This window comes from Nilaparvata lugens, chromosome 7 (assembly GCF_014356525.2).
Source record: "Nilaparvata lugens isolate BPH chromosome 7, ASM1435652v1, whole genome shotgun sequence".
NCBI classification, from domain to species: domain Eukaryota; kingdom Metazoa; phylum Arthropoda; class Insecta; order Hemiptera; family Delphacidae; genus Nilaparvata; species Nilaparvata lugens.
The window spans coordinates 19,893,351-19,911,657 of record NC_052510.1 but is presented as its reverse complement, the minus strand read 5'-3'; the positions used below and the strand labels follow the sequence as shown (position 1 = coordinate 19,911,657).

The window sequence follows — 18,307 nt, the reverse complement described above, 5'->3', positions numbered from 1 at the left end:
TTGGCAGATGCTGATTCAGTTTCAGTACAGCTGCAGCAGAAATCCAGAAATTGAGGTTATGCTAGGTAGAAGATTTTTTATGATTTATGTCTCATAATAGTTCAAAGTATTGTATTTTTATTCTATCCAAATCTTATTTATACAACTTCGAGAATTAACCAATCCATCAATTACAATAATATTTTATCAACTCGAAATAAGTTTTCAACTAAAAAAAGATACTAGGCAGATGTGTTTACATTTCTTGTACTTCATACAAAAAGATACCATGTCTACAACCTGAGTTTGTAATATTCATATTTGATTATAAGGTGAGAATTCTATAAATGTAATTACTCTTGATTTCTAGTCATGTAAATTTTGATAAATTGATAATATTTGCATCTGGTCTATTGGATAAACCCCTGTAATAATTTGGCTTTACAAATATCTATAGGCTATATATAAAGCGAAATGGCACTGACTCTCTCGCTCACTCGCAGAACTAGAAATCTACCGGACCAAAAACGTTCAAATTTGGTAGGTAGGCCTATGTTCAGTTGGCCTTTTAGAGGCGCACTAAGAAATCTTTTGGCGATATCTTAACTCTAAGGGTGGTTTTTAAGGGTTTAAAGTTCGTCTTTTAGCATGTATATTCTTCTTATTCCAATATCTTAAAATTATAATCGAAATGTCCATACCGTATGTTAATATAGAACTATAATCTAGAGAGAGTACCTCTTCGAAACAGTTGTTCTGGTAACTAAATTAAAAATTTTGTCAGGTTGGCATTAAGTTGAGTTGACTTTGTTAGGTTAGCACCAAATTAAAGATTGAAATGCAATTATCCAGGACCTCCTAAATACCAATTTATCCAGTACCTCCTAAATAACCATTTAGGAGGTCCTGATTTATCGCGGAAAATTGATTGGGTACTGCTACTTCAATCAGAGCTATTCCTGGGAATATTATATTACAAGCCGTCAGGCTCGCTTCGCTCGCCATATCCGTTTAGCCAGACGTATAGTCTGGACCCCCGACTGGATCGTCCTAACATATGATAAAAATATGACATAACATTTCAAATTTGGTAGGTGTGTTCAGTTGGCCCTTTAGAGGCGCAATAATATCGGATTTGGAAAAATTTCCAAAGATATGCCCAAAATCTGCGTTTTTTGCGTTTTCTCAGCTTTATCGATAACAAATAAACAGAAAATGTTCAAAATAATTTACTACAGAAGCTCAGCTGGGGTGCAATAATGTTGTTTTAGAAGGAATTTGAAATAACGCCAAAGATACGCCCAAAATTAACGTTTTCTCAGCTTTTCTGCGTTTCCTCACCTTTTTCAATAATTGATGGAAATATATTAAAAAAATTCTCTGATCTCATTTTTGGACGATCCAGTCGGTGGTCCAGGGGGCGGAGCCCCTGGCTAGACGGATATGGCGAGCGAAGCGAGCCTGATGGCTAGTTGTTTTATAAAATCGATAATTTGTAAATAATTTCTATACTTATAGAATATTCATCAGTTTTCACTACAATTATTATCAATTAATACGATAACAGAAAAATCGAAGAATTAAGAAAACATTCCTTGAAATCTTTACATTTTTTTCTATTACAATTTTCTATGTATTATTAGTATTATCCAATTAAGAAATACTAAATCATTTTACAGGAGGAATGCCGATATGGTAATTCACAGTGGAGAATCTAGTTTTAAGGGAGATTCTTACGGACGAGCTTCTTCACCATTTTTACCACCACCAGTAACACACAGGTAAGAATGATCAGCTTAAAAAGTTCGAAATCCAGCATTAAAGAGTTAACTGCATTCTAGGAGAACCGTCCGGAAGCTAATGTGTGTCAAGGCATATTACAGTGTAAATGGATTAATGGGTGATAATTTGAATCTTTACTGAGAGCGCGAGCACTTGATCACTGGCATCTGAACTGTTGCAGTTTTTGTTGATTGTGTTTTGTACGTGTTTCAATTTTTGACGCCATCGATCCCACAAGTATGGGTAATGGATGAAGCAAAAGGTATTAATTTTACTAATAAAATATGAATGTTCAGGTTGAGAGCAATGGTAGGTCTACGTCTACCTATTATTTTTTAGATAAGTTACTTTTGCTACGGCGTGCTTTATGTTGGAAGTTAATTGCAACGTTCATTTTTGAAATCAAGCCTATATAACTTTTAATGGCATCGAAGAAAACAAATTAATTTGCGGCGATTTGTAATGTTTACCATTTTGACTAAGTTTCCAATCAGAATAAAATTTTTATGTTTTCTCATATTTGCAGAAAGGACTGCATGTCTGCTGCCGTGAAACGCTACAGATATTTACGGAGGCTGTTCAAGTTCGAACAGATGGACTTTGAGTTCGCTTTCTGGCAGATGACCTATTTGTTTATTGCGCCCAAGAAGGTCTATAGAAATTTCAATTACAGAAAAGGTACATTATTTTTCAAGTAGAAATTCTTTCTTAAATGATGTTTTATGACTATTTATATCGAAATAATTGTTTTCTATCCTTGAGAATGAGTAAGATTGTGTAGGCATGGGCGGATACAGGAAATTGTTATAAGTTTAAACGCGTTTTTACAAGTTTGGATGCGTTTTTACCTGCAATGATTTGCTGTCACCAAGTTATAGTGCTGATGTGCCTCTATGTATACGATAGATATAAAAGTGCTATATTGAAATCGAATAAATTTACAATAAATTAAAATAAATACACTATAGGGCTTGATCTGTGATCGTCTGCCGAAAATTCCAATTATATAAAAATAGATAAATGCATTTTAAACAAAAGTAGTACATTTTCAAAAGTAGAAAGCATTTTCATATCTTACAAAAACAGTGAAAAAACTTAACAGAAAACAAAATAAAGTAATAGGCCAGTTAAACCAAATAAATTAAACAAAGAATAATATTTTTCATACAAAATTCTATACGATACTGTATCCAAATATCCAAAGTCGTAATCATGGCCAGGTCTTCCTGGATAGATAGTGTCAACTAAACATGGTACATAAAACTGTAGGCAGCGTCACAGTCCAGCAAAGCTTTCGCCGAAAAAATCCTCTAACCGGTAGAAGCTCCTTCCAACAAGCCACTTTGACAATGAGCTTCTGAACACATTGACTGGGCGTGCCCTAACCGAGTTCGGCAGGCAGTTGAACATTCGCACCGCCAAAACAGAAAAACTGTCCTTCACTCTTGACAGGCGACAGCGCGGCACATCCAAGTCAACCCCCCTTCGAGTTCCATGTGAGTGCACTTCCTCCCTTCTACCAAACGTGCAGATGTTTCTCCTGACGTGTCGGAGCGATGACAATATGTACATGCCATAAACTGTATGGATGCCCAAGCGTTGAAATATGGGCTGACAGTGTGCATCATACTCGCTAAACGTCATTACACGGAGTGCCTTTTTCTGGAGCAGGAGTATGTCCTTCACATGCGCCGAATGTCCTCATATCAAGATGCCATACTGTATGTGGCTGGCAAATACAGCATGGTACAGCATAAACAGGCGTTCAACAGTGAGTAGTCTTTTCATCTTCCGAAGCAGATAAATCACTCTTGAGAGCCTCTTGCAGACTTTGGAAATATGAGACTCCCATGATAATTTTTTATCAACACAAAAACCGAGTAAGGAAACAGGTTCAGCACCAGCATCAAGAATCTCTGTTCTACTTAGGGTACAGACAATCCCCTGAGTCTTGGTCTCATTCAATTTCAGCTTGTTATTGGAGAACCACTTCTTAGCCTCAGAAAAGAGCTCCTGTGCTTCGAATTTGGCATCGTGGGGCCGTCTGCCCTGACCAATGATGGTGGTGTCATCAGCAAAAAGCAAGCTGGAACCATCCAGGTGCAAATCGTTTATCATCAGCAGGAACAGCAGCGGGCCAAGTACTGAACCTTGTGGAACCCCATGTGGTACATTTCCTTCATTTGATGACGCACCCATTATAGAAACTACCTGTCTTCTATCCTGGAGGTAGTCAGCAACCATCTTCCATGCCGGTCCCTCGAAGCCATATCTAGCCAGCTTCCTCAACAAGATAACATGAGACACGCAATCAAAGGCCTTTGAGAGATCACACAATACCAATTCAACTGATTCCTGTCCTTCATGAGCCTCCTGTATCCTCCGAACAAGTGAAAGCACAGCCGATGTAGTGGACCTGCCCCCTCTAAAACCATGTTGCATATCGCCCAGGAGGTTATTATGTTCCAGATACTTGCTCATTTGCCTCATCATAGCAGTTTCTATAATTTTACCAATGATTGGCACAATGGAAACAGGCCTGAAATTGCTAATATCATGAGGGTTGCCTTTTTCAAATATGGGCACAGTTCTAGCAACCTTGAGGCAGTCTGGGAATACTCCATCAGTGAGGCAGGCATTTACCAACAGGAGGAGCGGGCTAACCAATACACTGATAACCTTCTTGAGAACATATGTCGATAGGCCATAGATGTCTTGACTGTAGGTGGTTTTAAAACTCTCTACAATATTCACCAGCTCAATGGCATTTAATGGCCTGAAACAATGAAACACATGTGGAGTCTCAGGCACGGATGAAGCTGGATCATGACCCGAATCTGGAATGCCATCCACTATCTCAACCACAGTATTCAGAAAAGCCCTGTTGGCCTCATCAGGACTAGACCTACACTTTATCACTGTGTCCACCTTGCAAGAGTCCTTGATGAGATTCCATGCTGCTTTTGTGGGATTATGGGATCTGTCAATAAATCCGGCATTGAATTCTTTCTTTGCCCTATCTATCTCCACTCTGTAAATCTGCTTGGCTCTCAAGTAGTTTTTATATTCCTCTCCCTGCAATGATGAGTTTGTTTTGTAGGCAGCATATAACATGGTAACAAGGACTCTTATGTTTCGCAGCTCTGGAGTATACCATTCATTTGTGAGCCCTTTTTGCTTTCTACCTTTATCAGTTCCAAAATTTGGTTTGCAGACTACCGCTGGGCATGCCAGGTTATAAGCTTCTGTCACTTTTTTATGGAAAAGGTTAAATTTTTCCTCACTTGTAGAGACTGTGTGCAGTAAATTCCAATTTATTCCCACAAGGTGTTGTCGAAACACTGCTACACTGTCTTATGTAATTTTCCTTCGCCTAAACCTATACCTATCCACCCAATCAGGAACATTTACAACTCTCTGGAGTTCTTGCAGCACATCAATCAGCACAGCACAGTGGGTTCACTATCGCAGCCTTAAGCTGCGTACACATATACGCGCTTCCAACCAGCACCGAGCACGCTCCGCCCTCGTACCGCCCTCGTTCCTCCATCGAACCACAGTCGCTCCTCCCACGCACCCATCATGAACGTTACGGAAGATGTTAGATCTTCTCGCGTTCCCCGGTCGAACCACTCTTGCTAGCCGGTCGATCATCAATCGCTCTGCTGGAGTGACGTTCGGTTGCGGAGCAGAGCGAAAGTCTGTACGCACCTTTATAGTTACTTGAGCAGTCATTGGTTGCTACAGCATCTAGGCAGTTTTGTCCTCTTGTTGGCTCAAGAACAGTCCAGAACAAAGTATGCATCTTCAAAACATTATGCAACCTTTGAGCCTTTGAATCACCACTGTCAAGATGAACATTGAAATCTCCACCGATGTAGACTCTATCAGCCCGTTCAGTGACAAACTCCAGAAACAGCTCAAGTTGGACAATAAATTGCTCAAAATAGGCCTGATTTGAACAGTACACACAAATAACCACCAGTGAGCAGTTGCTGATAACAATGCCTATAACTTCGAAAACAAGCTCAACACAAAAAACACTAAGATCAATTTTTTCAACACTCAGTTTAGTATCACAGAGTGTAGTGGTACACTGTAACACGTGGAAAAAAGAGTTATCTTTTCGCATACTCAATAATAGCGAGAATCATAAATAGAAAAAAATCAATAAAACTCAACAAAGCGAGATGAGATTCACACTTAAAACACTCGCCATACAACAGATCTTGAGGTTTCTCGCAGCAGGCTGGCCAGTACACAGAGAGGCTTCTCACCAGCTGCCATAAATCTCTACAACAGACTCCCAATGGAAATAAAAGATGCGCCTCGCGCAAGATTCTGCTCTCTTGTCAGACAGTAATTGATCAATAGACCTATTTATTCATTGGCTGAACTGACGGATGAGCCACTTTTTAGATTTTTTTAACTTTGACACAGTCTGTCTGGTACCCCCAGTCAAGGACGACGACATCGAGTATCAAGTAAGTAAGTTCCTCTCTTCAAATAGTCAGATACAGATTTCCCGCCTATATCGGGCTTATCATTGTCGTAATTTTGAAGTCCTCTCAAGACAACATTTTTAGACCCTAGCTGAACTTCTGTAGCAACTTTGAACATTTTCACTCAATTAGTTTAGTATCTAGAAATTAGTTTCTACTCTAATAAAACACTTTAGGCGATTTATACTGATTAGATGTATTACTTACAGCTCTATAACACACGGAAGTAAACTAGAAACTACTATAAACTGATAACCACCTACTAAATTACACCAAATTATCACAAGCTTACGTTTAAAAATAACTGTCACCAAGTATAATAAACTGTATAAGCAACCACAAATGTCTACAAAAGTCTGTTATCACTTTAGTCTGTCACGATAAGAGAAGAAACAAGCAATACCACTGTAGTTTGTCAACTGACTCCCCGACTGCAACTCACGCCATTTATAAGGCAAGCAGAATCATCCAGAAAGATCCAGAGTCGCGGACTTCACAGAATCACAGTGCATGGAAAACTCCAGAAAATTCAAGATCGCGCCCACAATTGGTCGAAGGCTCCCCTCACCAAAACCCAAATACACTGGAACGTTCCGGAAGCCCCCATGCTTCCCCGCGTCAACCCTGCTTCCGCTGTGCTGTCCACCAGAAACCCCTCGCCTCCCGCCATCCTTCTAAAGGCTTCATCCATAACAATATGGTCATACGTATGTGTTTCTTCCCCTAATTAAATTGAGATTCTTATAATGTATGTGATAATTTGACTCGTTTGCACTAACTAAAATATTTCTCCTAAATTCTGCCTCTATATAGGGTGTCCCACCAAGGTTGTAACAGCCGTTGACCATAGATTCTACTCGACATTTCTGACAAAAAATGTTCAGTAAACTTTTTTCCTATCAACCTTAGTTTTCGAGATATATCGATTTTTCGATATTTTCAGAATATGCCTACTTCCGGTCATTAAATACTCAATAACTCGAAAACTACTGGTCGAATTTCAATTTCAAGGGTATTGTTGGAAAGATTTCCCCATCCCATCCTTTCATATCTACCGTCTATTTACTTTTCCTGATACCTTATCACCTTCTCAAGGATTGAAGGTTTTCCTAGTACATGGATATCCATAGTTGGAAAAAACCCTTCAACCTTCCATCCTTTTTTTGTACCACTTTCTTTTTATTTTGTTTTAATGTGTATTGTTCGCATGTATTCTTTTTGCTAATCTCTGTATTGGACTTGTATGTGTGTGTAAAAAGAAATAGATTGAATAAAATTGAATAAAAATCTCAGCAAATTTCTGATTTTTTGTCACCAGTACGTCTCCTGCTTCAGCAATTCATAAATGCGCCTTTCAATTCGAAAATACTATTTTTCAAAATTCAAAGTATATAATATGAGAAATCGTAAAACATTTATAAAAGAATAATTCTCTGAATACTCTTGGATAAAGCCCTACCGACTGAGAATGTGAACTTGCAACACTCCTATGCTAATGACGAAAATATGTTATTCATTTGTTTGATTTTTGTAACCCTTACTGTAGCTCAAAAATGAAGATTATTAATCATCATTATTTTGTTTGTTTCAGAGACAAAGTCACAATTTGCCAGGGATGATCCTGCATTTCTAGTTTTACTCAGCTTTTGGCTGTGTGGTAAGTAGATGATGACCATCTATTATTGAAAACGGTGAAATTATTCAATGTTCCTAGAATACAGTATTTGAACATATCATAACTTGAAAGTACACCTGGCCATTCCTGGATACATCAGGTCACGAATGTAATAAAAAACAATCAAATCGGTAAAATACCATCAAATTATATGCAATAATACGCTTGAATTGGACTTACTCCAATATGTCTGTTATCACCGATAACTGCAGTATTATTTGTTGAGATTTATTAATGAAAAGGAATATTTTAATATCCACCAATAAATTATGCATTAATAAACGTATTTTAACTCAGTCTGTGATATCCTTTCAGATATGCAGGCCTAATTAGCAGCAGCTTATTCTCACCTTTCACCTCTGATAAAATAAATAATTGAACCTGTTTTTTTTTCTAATTTGCATACGCACAAAATCATGCATGTGATCGAAATATATTTTTATATTCCTTCTTTTTATCTTCTACCTCATTCTTAAAACTTTTGTATTCAAGCATAATTTTGAAAAAGAATGGCCAAGCCACACGGAGCATTTTTCGGACATTTTCAGACAAGTCGGCAGAGCAGGAAACTCTCCGATTGGCTGACTAACATTTGATTCCCGTACCCAACCCAACCAGCCAATCGGAGATCTTCCTGTCCTGCCAACTCGGCTTAAAAAAGCTTCTTGTGGCTTGGGCTTTTAATTTCGAGTAATGTAACCGAAACTCTCTTTTCTTTTCTTCCAGTGTCGAGTATTGGATTCGTTTTTGTATTGGGACTTGGTTTTTGGGAGTTTTTCAAATTTCTGTCATACTTAATCTTTGTGGACTGCATAGCACTTGGAATCTGCGCTGCCACCGTTCTATGGTAACAATATCATCATTAACAATCTATTTTTTGCTTTATAAATTACTATTACTGTCACATGTCAACGATGACAATTCAATTCATCTTTTTGTTTTTTATATGGTCAAGTTTTTTAAGGATTTACAAAGTCAAAATTTTCAAAAATTTTAAATGAGAATATCTAAGTAATTGTGTTTTTTATAGATTCACAAATAGTCCAGTCACTATATACATTGGTGCATGCAATTTATATTGTAGTTCTGATTTCCCAATATATTATTTGGGTACATAAGAGAAGTCCAGAACCAATTTCTTCATGCAAAATTTCCTTGTGCTAGATACAGGGTGGCCAAAAAACCTCGTATTTTTGGCTCAGATTATGAAATACTGAATAAGATGAGATCATTCGGAACTCTGTATCTCCAATGAGTACTGAGGTATGATTTTTCAAAAATGAGTGAAATTTGAAGGAAAAATCAATTTTGATGAATTTCAGTTTTCGATCAACAATATCTTCCGATTTTTACCATTTAGATGTATAATTCAAAATACCTCTAGGCGTATTAATTCGGTCGTAAAATGGAAAATTTATTGTTGAGTCTACTTAAGCCCATATTCCAATTCACAAAAAATGGCCAATTTCTATATCTATCTCATGCTGACAAAGCTGCATGTCTTGTGAAATACTTCTGATAAAATTTCCAAATATAGTGAGGATGTGAAAATTGTCCCCCTCTACTCACTCCAATGAATAATACTTTCGATTTTAATACAATTCGAAAGTAACAGAGTATTTTAAAAATGGCGATTTCAGTACTTACATTTTTTTCGTCATTTTACTGTTAATCAAGAGTTTCTAAAACGAGTCTGATACATCATAGAAACTCACGATTGATTCCAAATTGTAGATAAATTCATCCTCTACGAGCTCACTTGCCTAAAATCCATCTTTAATCACTTTTCTGTATCATAGAACTGCTAAAACCGTTAATATGAGAAAAATACCTACAATCTCCGGATTTTTCCAACAATCAAATCTCACTTTACGAACATATTTTTTTCCATAAATCGTTCACAGCAGATGAAAGAGAAAATTCTATTGTACATCTGTAGATCAAGTAATGATTTTTATAATAAGGGGTTACCGAGATACATAGCTTTAAATATAGAAATTGGCAATTTTTTTAGTATTGAAATATGGGCTTAAGTAGACTCAACAATAAATTTTCCATTTTTCGACCGAATTTGACATAATGATGCATGATTTTGAACCGCCTTGACAAGCCGAGAAGAATAAAGTGTAGTACAATTAAATCTGAGCATTGTGTCAAAAGTTATAAGTGTTTGAAATTTTGATCCTTGAGGAGTCCTTGAGCGCGCCTCTCCACTAGGAAATAACGAAATGAAGTGCATTTAACGGGTGATTCTCATAGAACATGATCTCATGAACTTATGTCATTGAGCGAAATATCAATGTGAGGACAATGTAGTTGGTGATGATGGTTGAAGCTGAAAATTAGGTCTTTTTCACAATACAAGGAGCATTGTTGTCAGGTGTACCTGGAAATCAATATGAGATAGACCGCTCTACCTGATCTCAGATTGTAGAGCACAAAAATATGCCAGAGGTATTTCCAATTATACATTTAAATGGTAAAAATCGGAAGATATTGTTGATCAAAAACTAAAATTCATCAAAATTGATTTTTCCTTCAAATTTCACTCATTTTTGAAAAATCATACCTCAGTACTCATTGGAGATACAGAGTTCCGAATGATCTCATCTTATTCAGTATTTCATAATCTGAAAAAAGGCAAGAGCAAATTTTTCTGTCCGATTACGAGACTTGGCAGAAATAGCTGAAAACTGAAAAATGAGCCAAAAATACGAGGTTTTTTGGCCACCCTGTATCTAGCACAAGGAAATTTTGCATGAAGAAATTGGTTCTGGACTTCTCTTATGTACCCAAATAATAGATTAGAAAATCAGGACTACAATATAAATTGCACACACACCCCCTTTTTTATGTCTATATTGACTGGACTAAAATATTTTTTCGACAGTTACCCTTAAAATTTCCTATTTCACTGAATATAGCACATAATATTCCCAAATAGTTGAACTATCCCTACAGATTTTAACAAAACAAACCTTAGCTAACTATCTATATAATTTTCAACGATTTTTAACCAATTTTCGGGCTTGTGTGAAGCTGGCCGTCAATTATTGTAACTCCCAAATCTAGTATCTGGAAACCCAAACGAACGTCAAATTTGTCAAAACAAACTTTAACTAACGACCAATACCATTTTCAGCAAAACCTGTCGGCTGGTGTGATGCTGGACGCACTTATTTTAACTACCGAATTTAGTATCTAGAATACTAAACAATTTTTAAAACGTAAAATTTATTAAAACGAACCTAAACTGACGATTTATAACAATGGTGGGCTGTTATCATTTTTTCTATAGTCTGTATTAAAATCATGTATCATAAGTCAAATTCGTTGGAGAAATAGGAAATTATTTTGATTGTACTTCAATCCATATTTCCATACACAAAATAATGGCCAATTTGTATATGCGAAGCTGACTATTTTTTGGAATACTTCAAATAAAATTTCAAAATCTGGTCAATGATGTAAAGAATTTTCTCCTCTTCTCACTCCAAAAAGCAATATTCTCGATTTCTATTCTACAATTCAAGATCAAGCAATTTTTTATAATAATGGGTTATCGAGATACTTCGAATATAGAAATTGACATTTTTTGTTTATGGAAATATGGATTATAGTACACTCAACAATAAATTTGTAATTTCTTCAACAAATATGATAGATACATGATTTTGAACCGCTCTGGCGAGCCGAGAAGGATGAGCTGTAGTACGAGGGAGGAGATCAGTACGATCATTCTGTCAAAAGTTATGACTGTTTGAAATTTTTATCCTTGAGGTGTCATGAGCACCTCTCCACTAAATCAAGTGCACCTAATGGGTGATTATCATAGAACATAAATCTTATGAACTGATATCATTGTGCGAAATCTCAATGTGAAGACAATGAAGTTGGTGATGATTGTTGAAATTAAAAATTAAAAATTAGGTGTTTTTCAAAATACAAGGCGCATTGTTAGCAGGTGTACCTGGAAATGTATATGAGATAGAGCGCTCTAGCTGGTCTTAGGTGTAGAACTTGAAATTACGCCCAGAGGGATTTTGAATTATACATTGAATTGTGCCAATCGGAAGATATTGTTGATTGAAATCAAAAATTCATCAAAATTTATTTTTCTCATGATATTCTACTCATTTTTGAAAAATTGTTACTAAGTAGCCTACTCATTGAAGATAGAGAGCTCCGGATAATCTCATTTTATTCAGATTGTATAATCTTGAAAAAAGCGAGAGAGTATTCTTCTGTCCGATGACTCGATTTGGTGTAAATAGCTGAAAACTGAGAAATGAACCGAAATAACAAGGTTTTTGGGCCACCCTTTATCTAGCACAAGGGAATTTTAAATTCAAAAATTGGTTCTGAACTTCTCTCGTGTATCCAAACAATATATTTAAAACGCATAACTACAATTTATATTGCAAGCACCAATATTCATAGTGACTGGACTAGAGTTCGTCCATTTATACGGGGTGTGACTGGTCAATATTTCATACTGTAAGATTCTTATCATTACGGAATATCAATATTTTATTTATTATTTACTATAAAATTATTGTATAAAACGTAACCAAAGATGTTGTGGAATCTGGAATCACGTTGTGGATTTTTTACAAAAAAAAATGTTCTCTCAATTCAAATCAAATATCACTTCATTTCATGATAATGCACTTTACAATCATTATTATATACTTATCTACATTATTGGAATACCCCTACGAAGACTATACCTTTGTGGGTAGAGGAGAGTAACTTGAAAAACTTGGGTAGAAGTAATTTTTGAAAGTAACATGAAAATTGTGTATCAATTTAGCAACAATTTCTAACTATTCAATAATTTTGTATTAAACCATTAATTTTTCTTTATATTTTTCTAGGATAATAAGCAATAAGTACTTTTTGAAACCTGGATGTATGGGGCAGGACGTGGAATGGGCCTACGCTTTTGACATACATCTGAACGCTTTCTTCCCGACCTTGATCATACTACATGTACTCCAGTTGTTCTTCTACCATGGTATGTTCTAGTTTGATTGCTTTAATTCATCTTTGATCGAATAATTAGGCTATCAATAGTTAGTTAATAATGCCTTTCAATATTAATAATTGATTAGTCATAGACTTGTTTAACATTCTATCAGCAAAATATGTAATAATTCATATCTCAATTACCGTATAAATAATTTATTTCTAGGTTTTATCAATTTCTCATTTGTTTTTAAAGCTATTAATTATATATATTTTAACAGTATTATTGAATAAAAATCAACGTTTCTTTGTACATTTAATCAAATCTTGAAAATAGAACAATTATTGACGAGAATGGACGAGAAACATATTAATGAATTTAGTAATTTCTAAATGAATTAAATATTATTTTTAATCAAATAATTGTAAAATGGATATATCAGGAACCTTTAAATGAAATTGATATTGTATTTCATTCTTGAAAAAAAATAGTTCTTCATCTGTTGAAGTGAAGATGTGTAATTTTATAAGATTAGATAAGGTCGCTTGAGATTACCAAGAGACCACTTTGGACCATATCCGCCAACTTTTATCAGTTATGAGCTTCTAATTACTCACATTGAGTTGCCGAAAACTGTAAGTCATTCTATCTATCATCATTATCATCCTTCTCATTACCCATGCACAAACAAAATGCTTACGTGGGTATCACCCTCAGCAAACTTTAACTTAGTGGAGTAACATTGCTTCAACCATTACATTTTCAAGTGAATATTTTGAACCTGACTAAACTTTTTCAATTTTGTTGCAGTATTCATCAGCCATGACTGGTTTTTGTCGCGGCTATTTGGAAATACTCTTTGGCTGATTGCCATTGGCCAATATGTTTACATCACATTTCTCGGATATACATGTAAGTACATTTATTTATTTATTTGAAAATTTACATATTTGAGGGCACCAGGAACTGAATCCCCTTATTGCCCTCATAACACACATTGAGCATACAATTTGAAAATACAATACATTAAAATGAAAATAGAATAACTTAACTAATATACTATTGAGTTTTAGAAAACACAAAATACAAAAAAAAATAATAGAAAACCTTGCAAATATGAAACTTATAGTATAGCAGATAAAAGAAGAAGAACTAAGTATGTAACTAATACTGAAGAATTCAAGAAGAAAAGAAAAAAGAAACAAAGAAAAGAGAATTATGGAAACTTTGCAAATATAAAACTTATAAATAAAAACACTAATATATTATGTAATACATAGGAAAGAAAAAAAAGACAAAACTCAACAAACATAAATCTTATTCAAGTCCCGCCTGAACACACTGTCTGAATCAAAAAAATCTAATTCATTATTAAGCCTATTGTATAATCGAAGAGACCTAATAAATTGTGTTGCATCGATAAATGTGTTCCTTAATACATTATTACAACTCAACAGGTTTACTCAATTAAGAAATAAGAAATTAAGCTACATGATGTTGTTGGTCGGAAGTATATATATTTTTCATTGTAATAAATTACTATCTATTCTTGAAACATTTCAGACCTTGAAATATAAATAAGTCGTGCTTTATTATTTATCTACATTGTCAAGTATATTTTAGGTTTTGGCCTATTAGGAATAAGTAATATTACAACACTGTTGCAAGAATTGTAAGTAATGAGAAAATGAATGATAGTTGAAGTCCCAATATGACTCAAATCCAGGAGATGAAATGAATTTGTCACGTTATTCATTAAACAGTTGTTGTGTGAAACAGAATAAAACGCGAACTAAAAATAATGTGCTTAACTTGAAACAGAAAGGTTGAAATTTTAATCATTTGTGAGCAATACAATACGTATTTAAAGTAATAATATTGCAAGTAATGAATTCATTTATTAATAACGCATAAAGAGTCAAAGTAAAAATATAAACAAATAATATTAAACATTATGACCAATGTACCTAGAATACATTCTGCTAAGTACAATTTACTATTCTGTTCTCCTTGATTTTCACTTTGACTTCTTTTTGAATCAGTTGATGAGGGAGTGTTCCCGATTCCTGCCAGTTCCATATAAAAAATGAAATTATTGAAATTATTCTGGATCCATTTCTTATCTTATTAGCTTAAGGTTGTGCAGAGACTAAAAAAAACTTTCTACTCGTGATATTTTTCAGTTTTTCGATTTTTATATCATCAAGCTATCAAAATGGAAATTTTTTTTCTGATCATTAGTTCTCGAGATATGAGCGCCTAAAGATAAAATTTTTGGAACAGAACATTTCAAATCCGGTAAGAGATAAATCCATGAGATTTAGAGGATAGTTATTCAATTTACTAAAAATAACAAAAAATAACTTTTAGTTGGGTTATTTTTGGTAATTTGAATAACTTTTTCAAAAATTGATATTTTCAGAAAATTTTTGTTTTACTAGATCAACAATACCATGAAGAATCCATCCTCTAAATCTCATGGATTTATATCTTACCGAATTTGAAATGTTCTCTCCCAAAAATTCAAACTTCAGGCGCTCATATCTCAAAAAGTAATGATCGGAAAAAATTGTTTTCCTGAGAAAACTTTTTCTTTTTGATAGCTTTATATAATTTATGAATCGAAAAACTTTGAAAAATATCACCAGTAGAAAGTTTATTTTTAGCCTTTGCACAGCCTTAAGGACACCTCAAGGATCAAACATTCAAACAATTATAACTTCTGACACATCATCTGATCTCATCGTAATACATTTTTTACTTTCCTTGGCCTATTACCATAGGTAAGGAAAGTATTGCTTTCCGAAAAAATTAAGGTCCCCAATTTTCAAATTTCTATACGTTTCAAGGTCCCCTGAGTCCAAAAAAGTGGTTTTTGGGTATTGGTCTGTATGTATGTGTGTGTGTATGAGTGTATGTGTACGATATCTCATCTCCCAATTAACGGAATGACTTGAAATTTGGAACTTAAGGTCCTTACAATATAAGGATCCGACACGAACAATTTCGATCGAATGCAATTCAAGATGGCGGCTAAAATGGCAAAAATGTTGTCAAAAACAGGTGTTTTCGCGATTTTCTCGAAAATGGCTCCAACGATTTTGATCAAATTTATACCTAAAATAGTCATTGAAAGCTATATCAACACTGTCACAAGTCCTATATCTGTAAAAATTTCAGGAGCTCCGCCCCATCTATGCAAAGTTTGATTTTAGATTCCCAATTATTAGGCTTCAGATACAATTTGAACAAAAAATTTCGTGTGGAAAAGATTGAGCATGAAAATCTCTACAATTAATGTTTAGTAACATTCTCACCTAAAATTTAAAATAAGCTCGAAATTCGAGAAAATGAGATTGTCCAATTGCAAACTGTTGATTCTATTAAATAATTCACTATGAAGAGATAGCAGACCTCGTATGTCTCCTGCATTATTGTCCTGTCACCAGCTGGCTCAGATCTTTGTTTATAAGTAGACTTGAGATGCGCGGGAACACTAGCGTCAGTTGATCAATTCTCATAACGGCAAGGAAAGTTGTGTGAGTGCGTCACACCAGATTTCTATTCTTCTTGTCTAGTCAAGGCGGTTCAAAATCATGCATCACAAGTAAAATTCGGTCGAAAAATGGGAATTTTATTGTTGAGTGTTCTTAAGCCCATATTCCCACACACAAAAAATGTTTTCCTGAGAAAACTTTTTTCATTTTGATAGCTTCATGGTATACAAATCGAAAAACTTTGTAAAATATCACGAGTAGAAAGTTTATTTTCAGTCTTTGCACAGCCTTAAGATTATGTAACTGTTAATAAGTCTCTACTGGTGAAAAAGTTTTTCATTTATGCCAGTAGCTCTTCACCTCCAGCCGTATTTTACACATAGTTCATATAATTAGAATAAATAATAATTTAAGTGTAAGTACCATTTTTTAAATTATTTAATCACGACATGTTTCGGCTATACAATGTCAATTTTTATTTATATTTAAAAGTATCCCTAAAGAAAAAATACATACTTATTTAGGATAATAATTCTTGTTTTTTTTTCTAATTGTCGCAACTTTGTATTGTTTTTGTGTTCAAGGTGAAATAAATTGAATTGAATTTCTACTGAAGAATATGAGAAGATAAATATGGAAATTAATTTGGTTTATATAAATTATTCACATATATTTCTACATATAAAATGCATTAACCAGTCTACCATCAATTATAAACCAATTATCAAGATATCACTCTTCATCAAGATTTGTTTATATATTAAGGTTTTTAAAAATTCTATGCACTCTGTATACTCATTCCTGATATGTATCATGTAATTCACTGAAATGTCAGTTTTTCAAGATGACTCATTTATCTAATATGTAATTTGGTTAATCATTCTACTACTTTTTGTGTGTCAAAACAGGCCTACCAATACTCCACAGGACGCATGTACTGATGTACGCACTTGTTCCAGTCTTCTTCATGTATATAGTGTCTCTGGCATCAGGCTGGAATATCATTCAAACATTCATGGACTTCTATCACTACAGAGTTCTTTAGATAGAGAAAAGCATTGTTTAAATCCGACACCATTGTCGAAATACATTCACTCTTTCACGGTACATTGAGTTAATATTATTTGCTGTTATATGTTTGTTTTGAAGCTAGATTGTAAATAATTTATTAGGTATATAGTATTTATAATATCAATAAATTACTATTTTTAACAAAAACTACTCGTAACATTTTTTGAAATTTTCATATTTAATAGTCCTCTTTCTTATAAGATATTTTAATTTTGTAGTGATGAGTTGGGAATTCTCTCACAGATCATGATTTGTAAATTTTCAGTTGAAAATCAGGAAGCCTGATTCAACCGACTTTTGTCATTCCATGTCAATTCAACTTGGTGTGACTTGTATTGACGAGGCGAAAGTGTAGGAACTGTTGAGTGTGGGTAGATTTGGTGGATAAGGTATTGGAGTTGGAAAGGATTACATTGACATCTAGAGCTGCGTGCACATAAACGCGCTTCCAACCCGCACCGAGCACGCTCCGCCCTCGTACCGCCCTCGTTCCTCCATCGAACCACAGTCGCTCCGCCCACGCACCCATCATGAACGTTACGGAAGATGTTAGATCATCTCGCGTTCCCCGGTCGAACCACTCTTGCTCCCCGGTCGATCATCAATCGCTCTGCTGGAGTGACGTTCGGTTGCGGAGCAGAGCGAAAGTCTGTACGCATTTTAGGAAGTTGATGGAGGATTCAGAAATATTCCAGGTGAAGGAGACAGAGTAGTTAGAGTTGAGTTGATTGAGGAAGTGGGAGAGGGTATCATGTCCATGAGGAATATGTCGTCAATGAAACGGAGCCATATCAGGGGGGATAGGGTTTGTTTGGAAAGGAAATCCTGTTCA

At 34.8% G+C, this 18,307-nt stretch overlaps 1 protein-coding gene across 2 annotated transcripts; it reads left to right on the top strand.

Moving 5' to 3' along the window:
- Nucleotides 1-9: 9 nt before the first annotated feature.
- Nucleotides 10-17,620, top strand: LOC111055600 (protein unc-50 homolog). Of its 2 annotated transcripts, none has more exons than XM_039432303.1 (8): nucleotides 10-311; nucleotides 1,659-1,760; nucleotides 2,288-2,439; nucleotides 7,855-7,920; nucleotides 8,665-8,785; nucleotides 12,816-12,955; nucleotides 13,718-13,819; nucleotides 17,313-17,620. In XM_039432303.1, the coding sequence occupies exons 2-8, from the start codon at nucleotides 1,672-1,674 to the stop codon at nucleotides 17,447-17,449; spliced, it is 807 nt and encodes a 268-aa protein (XP_039288237.1). In that variant the 5' UTR covers nucleotides 10-311; nucleotides 1,659-1,671; the 3' UTR covers nucleotides 17,450-17,620. The 2 variants fall into 2 exon arrangements, with proteins under 2 accessions (XP_039288237.1, XP_039288238.1); XM_039432304.1 differs by having other exon boundaries at nucleotides 23-65.
- The last annotated feature ends 687 nt before the right edge of the window (nucleotides 17,621-18,307 follow it).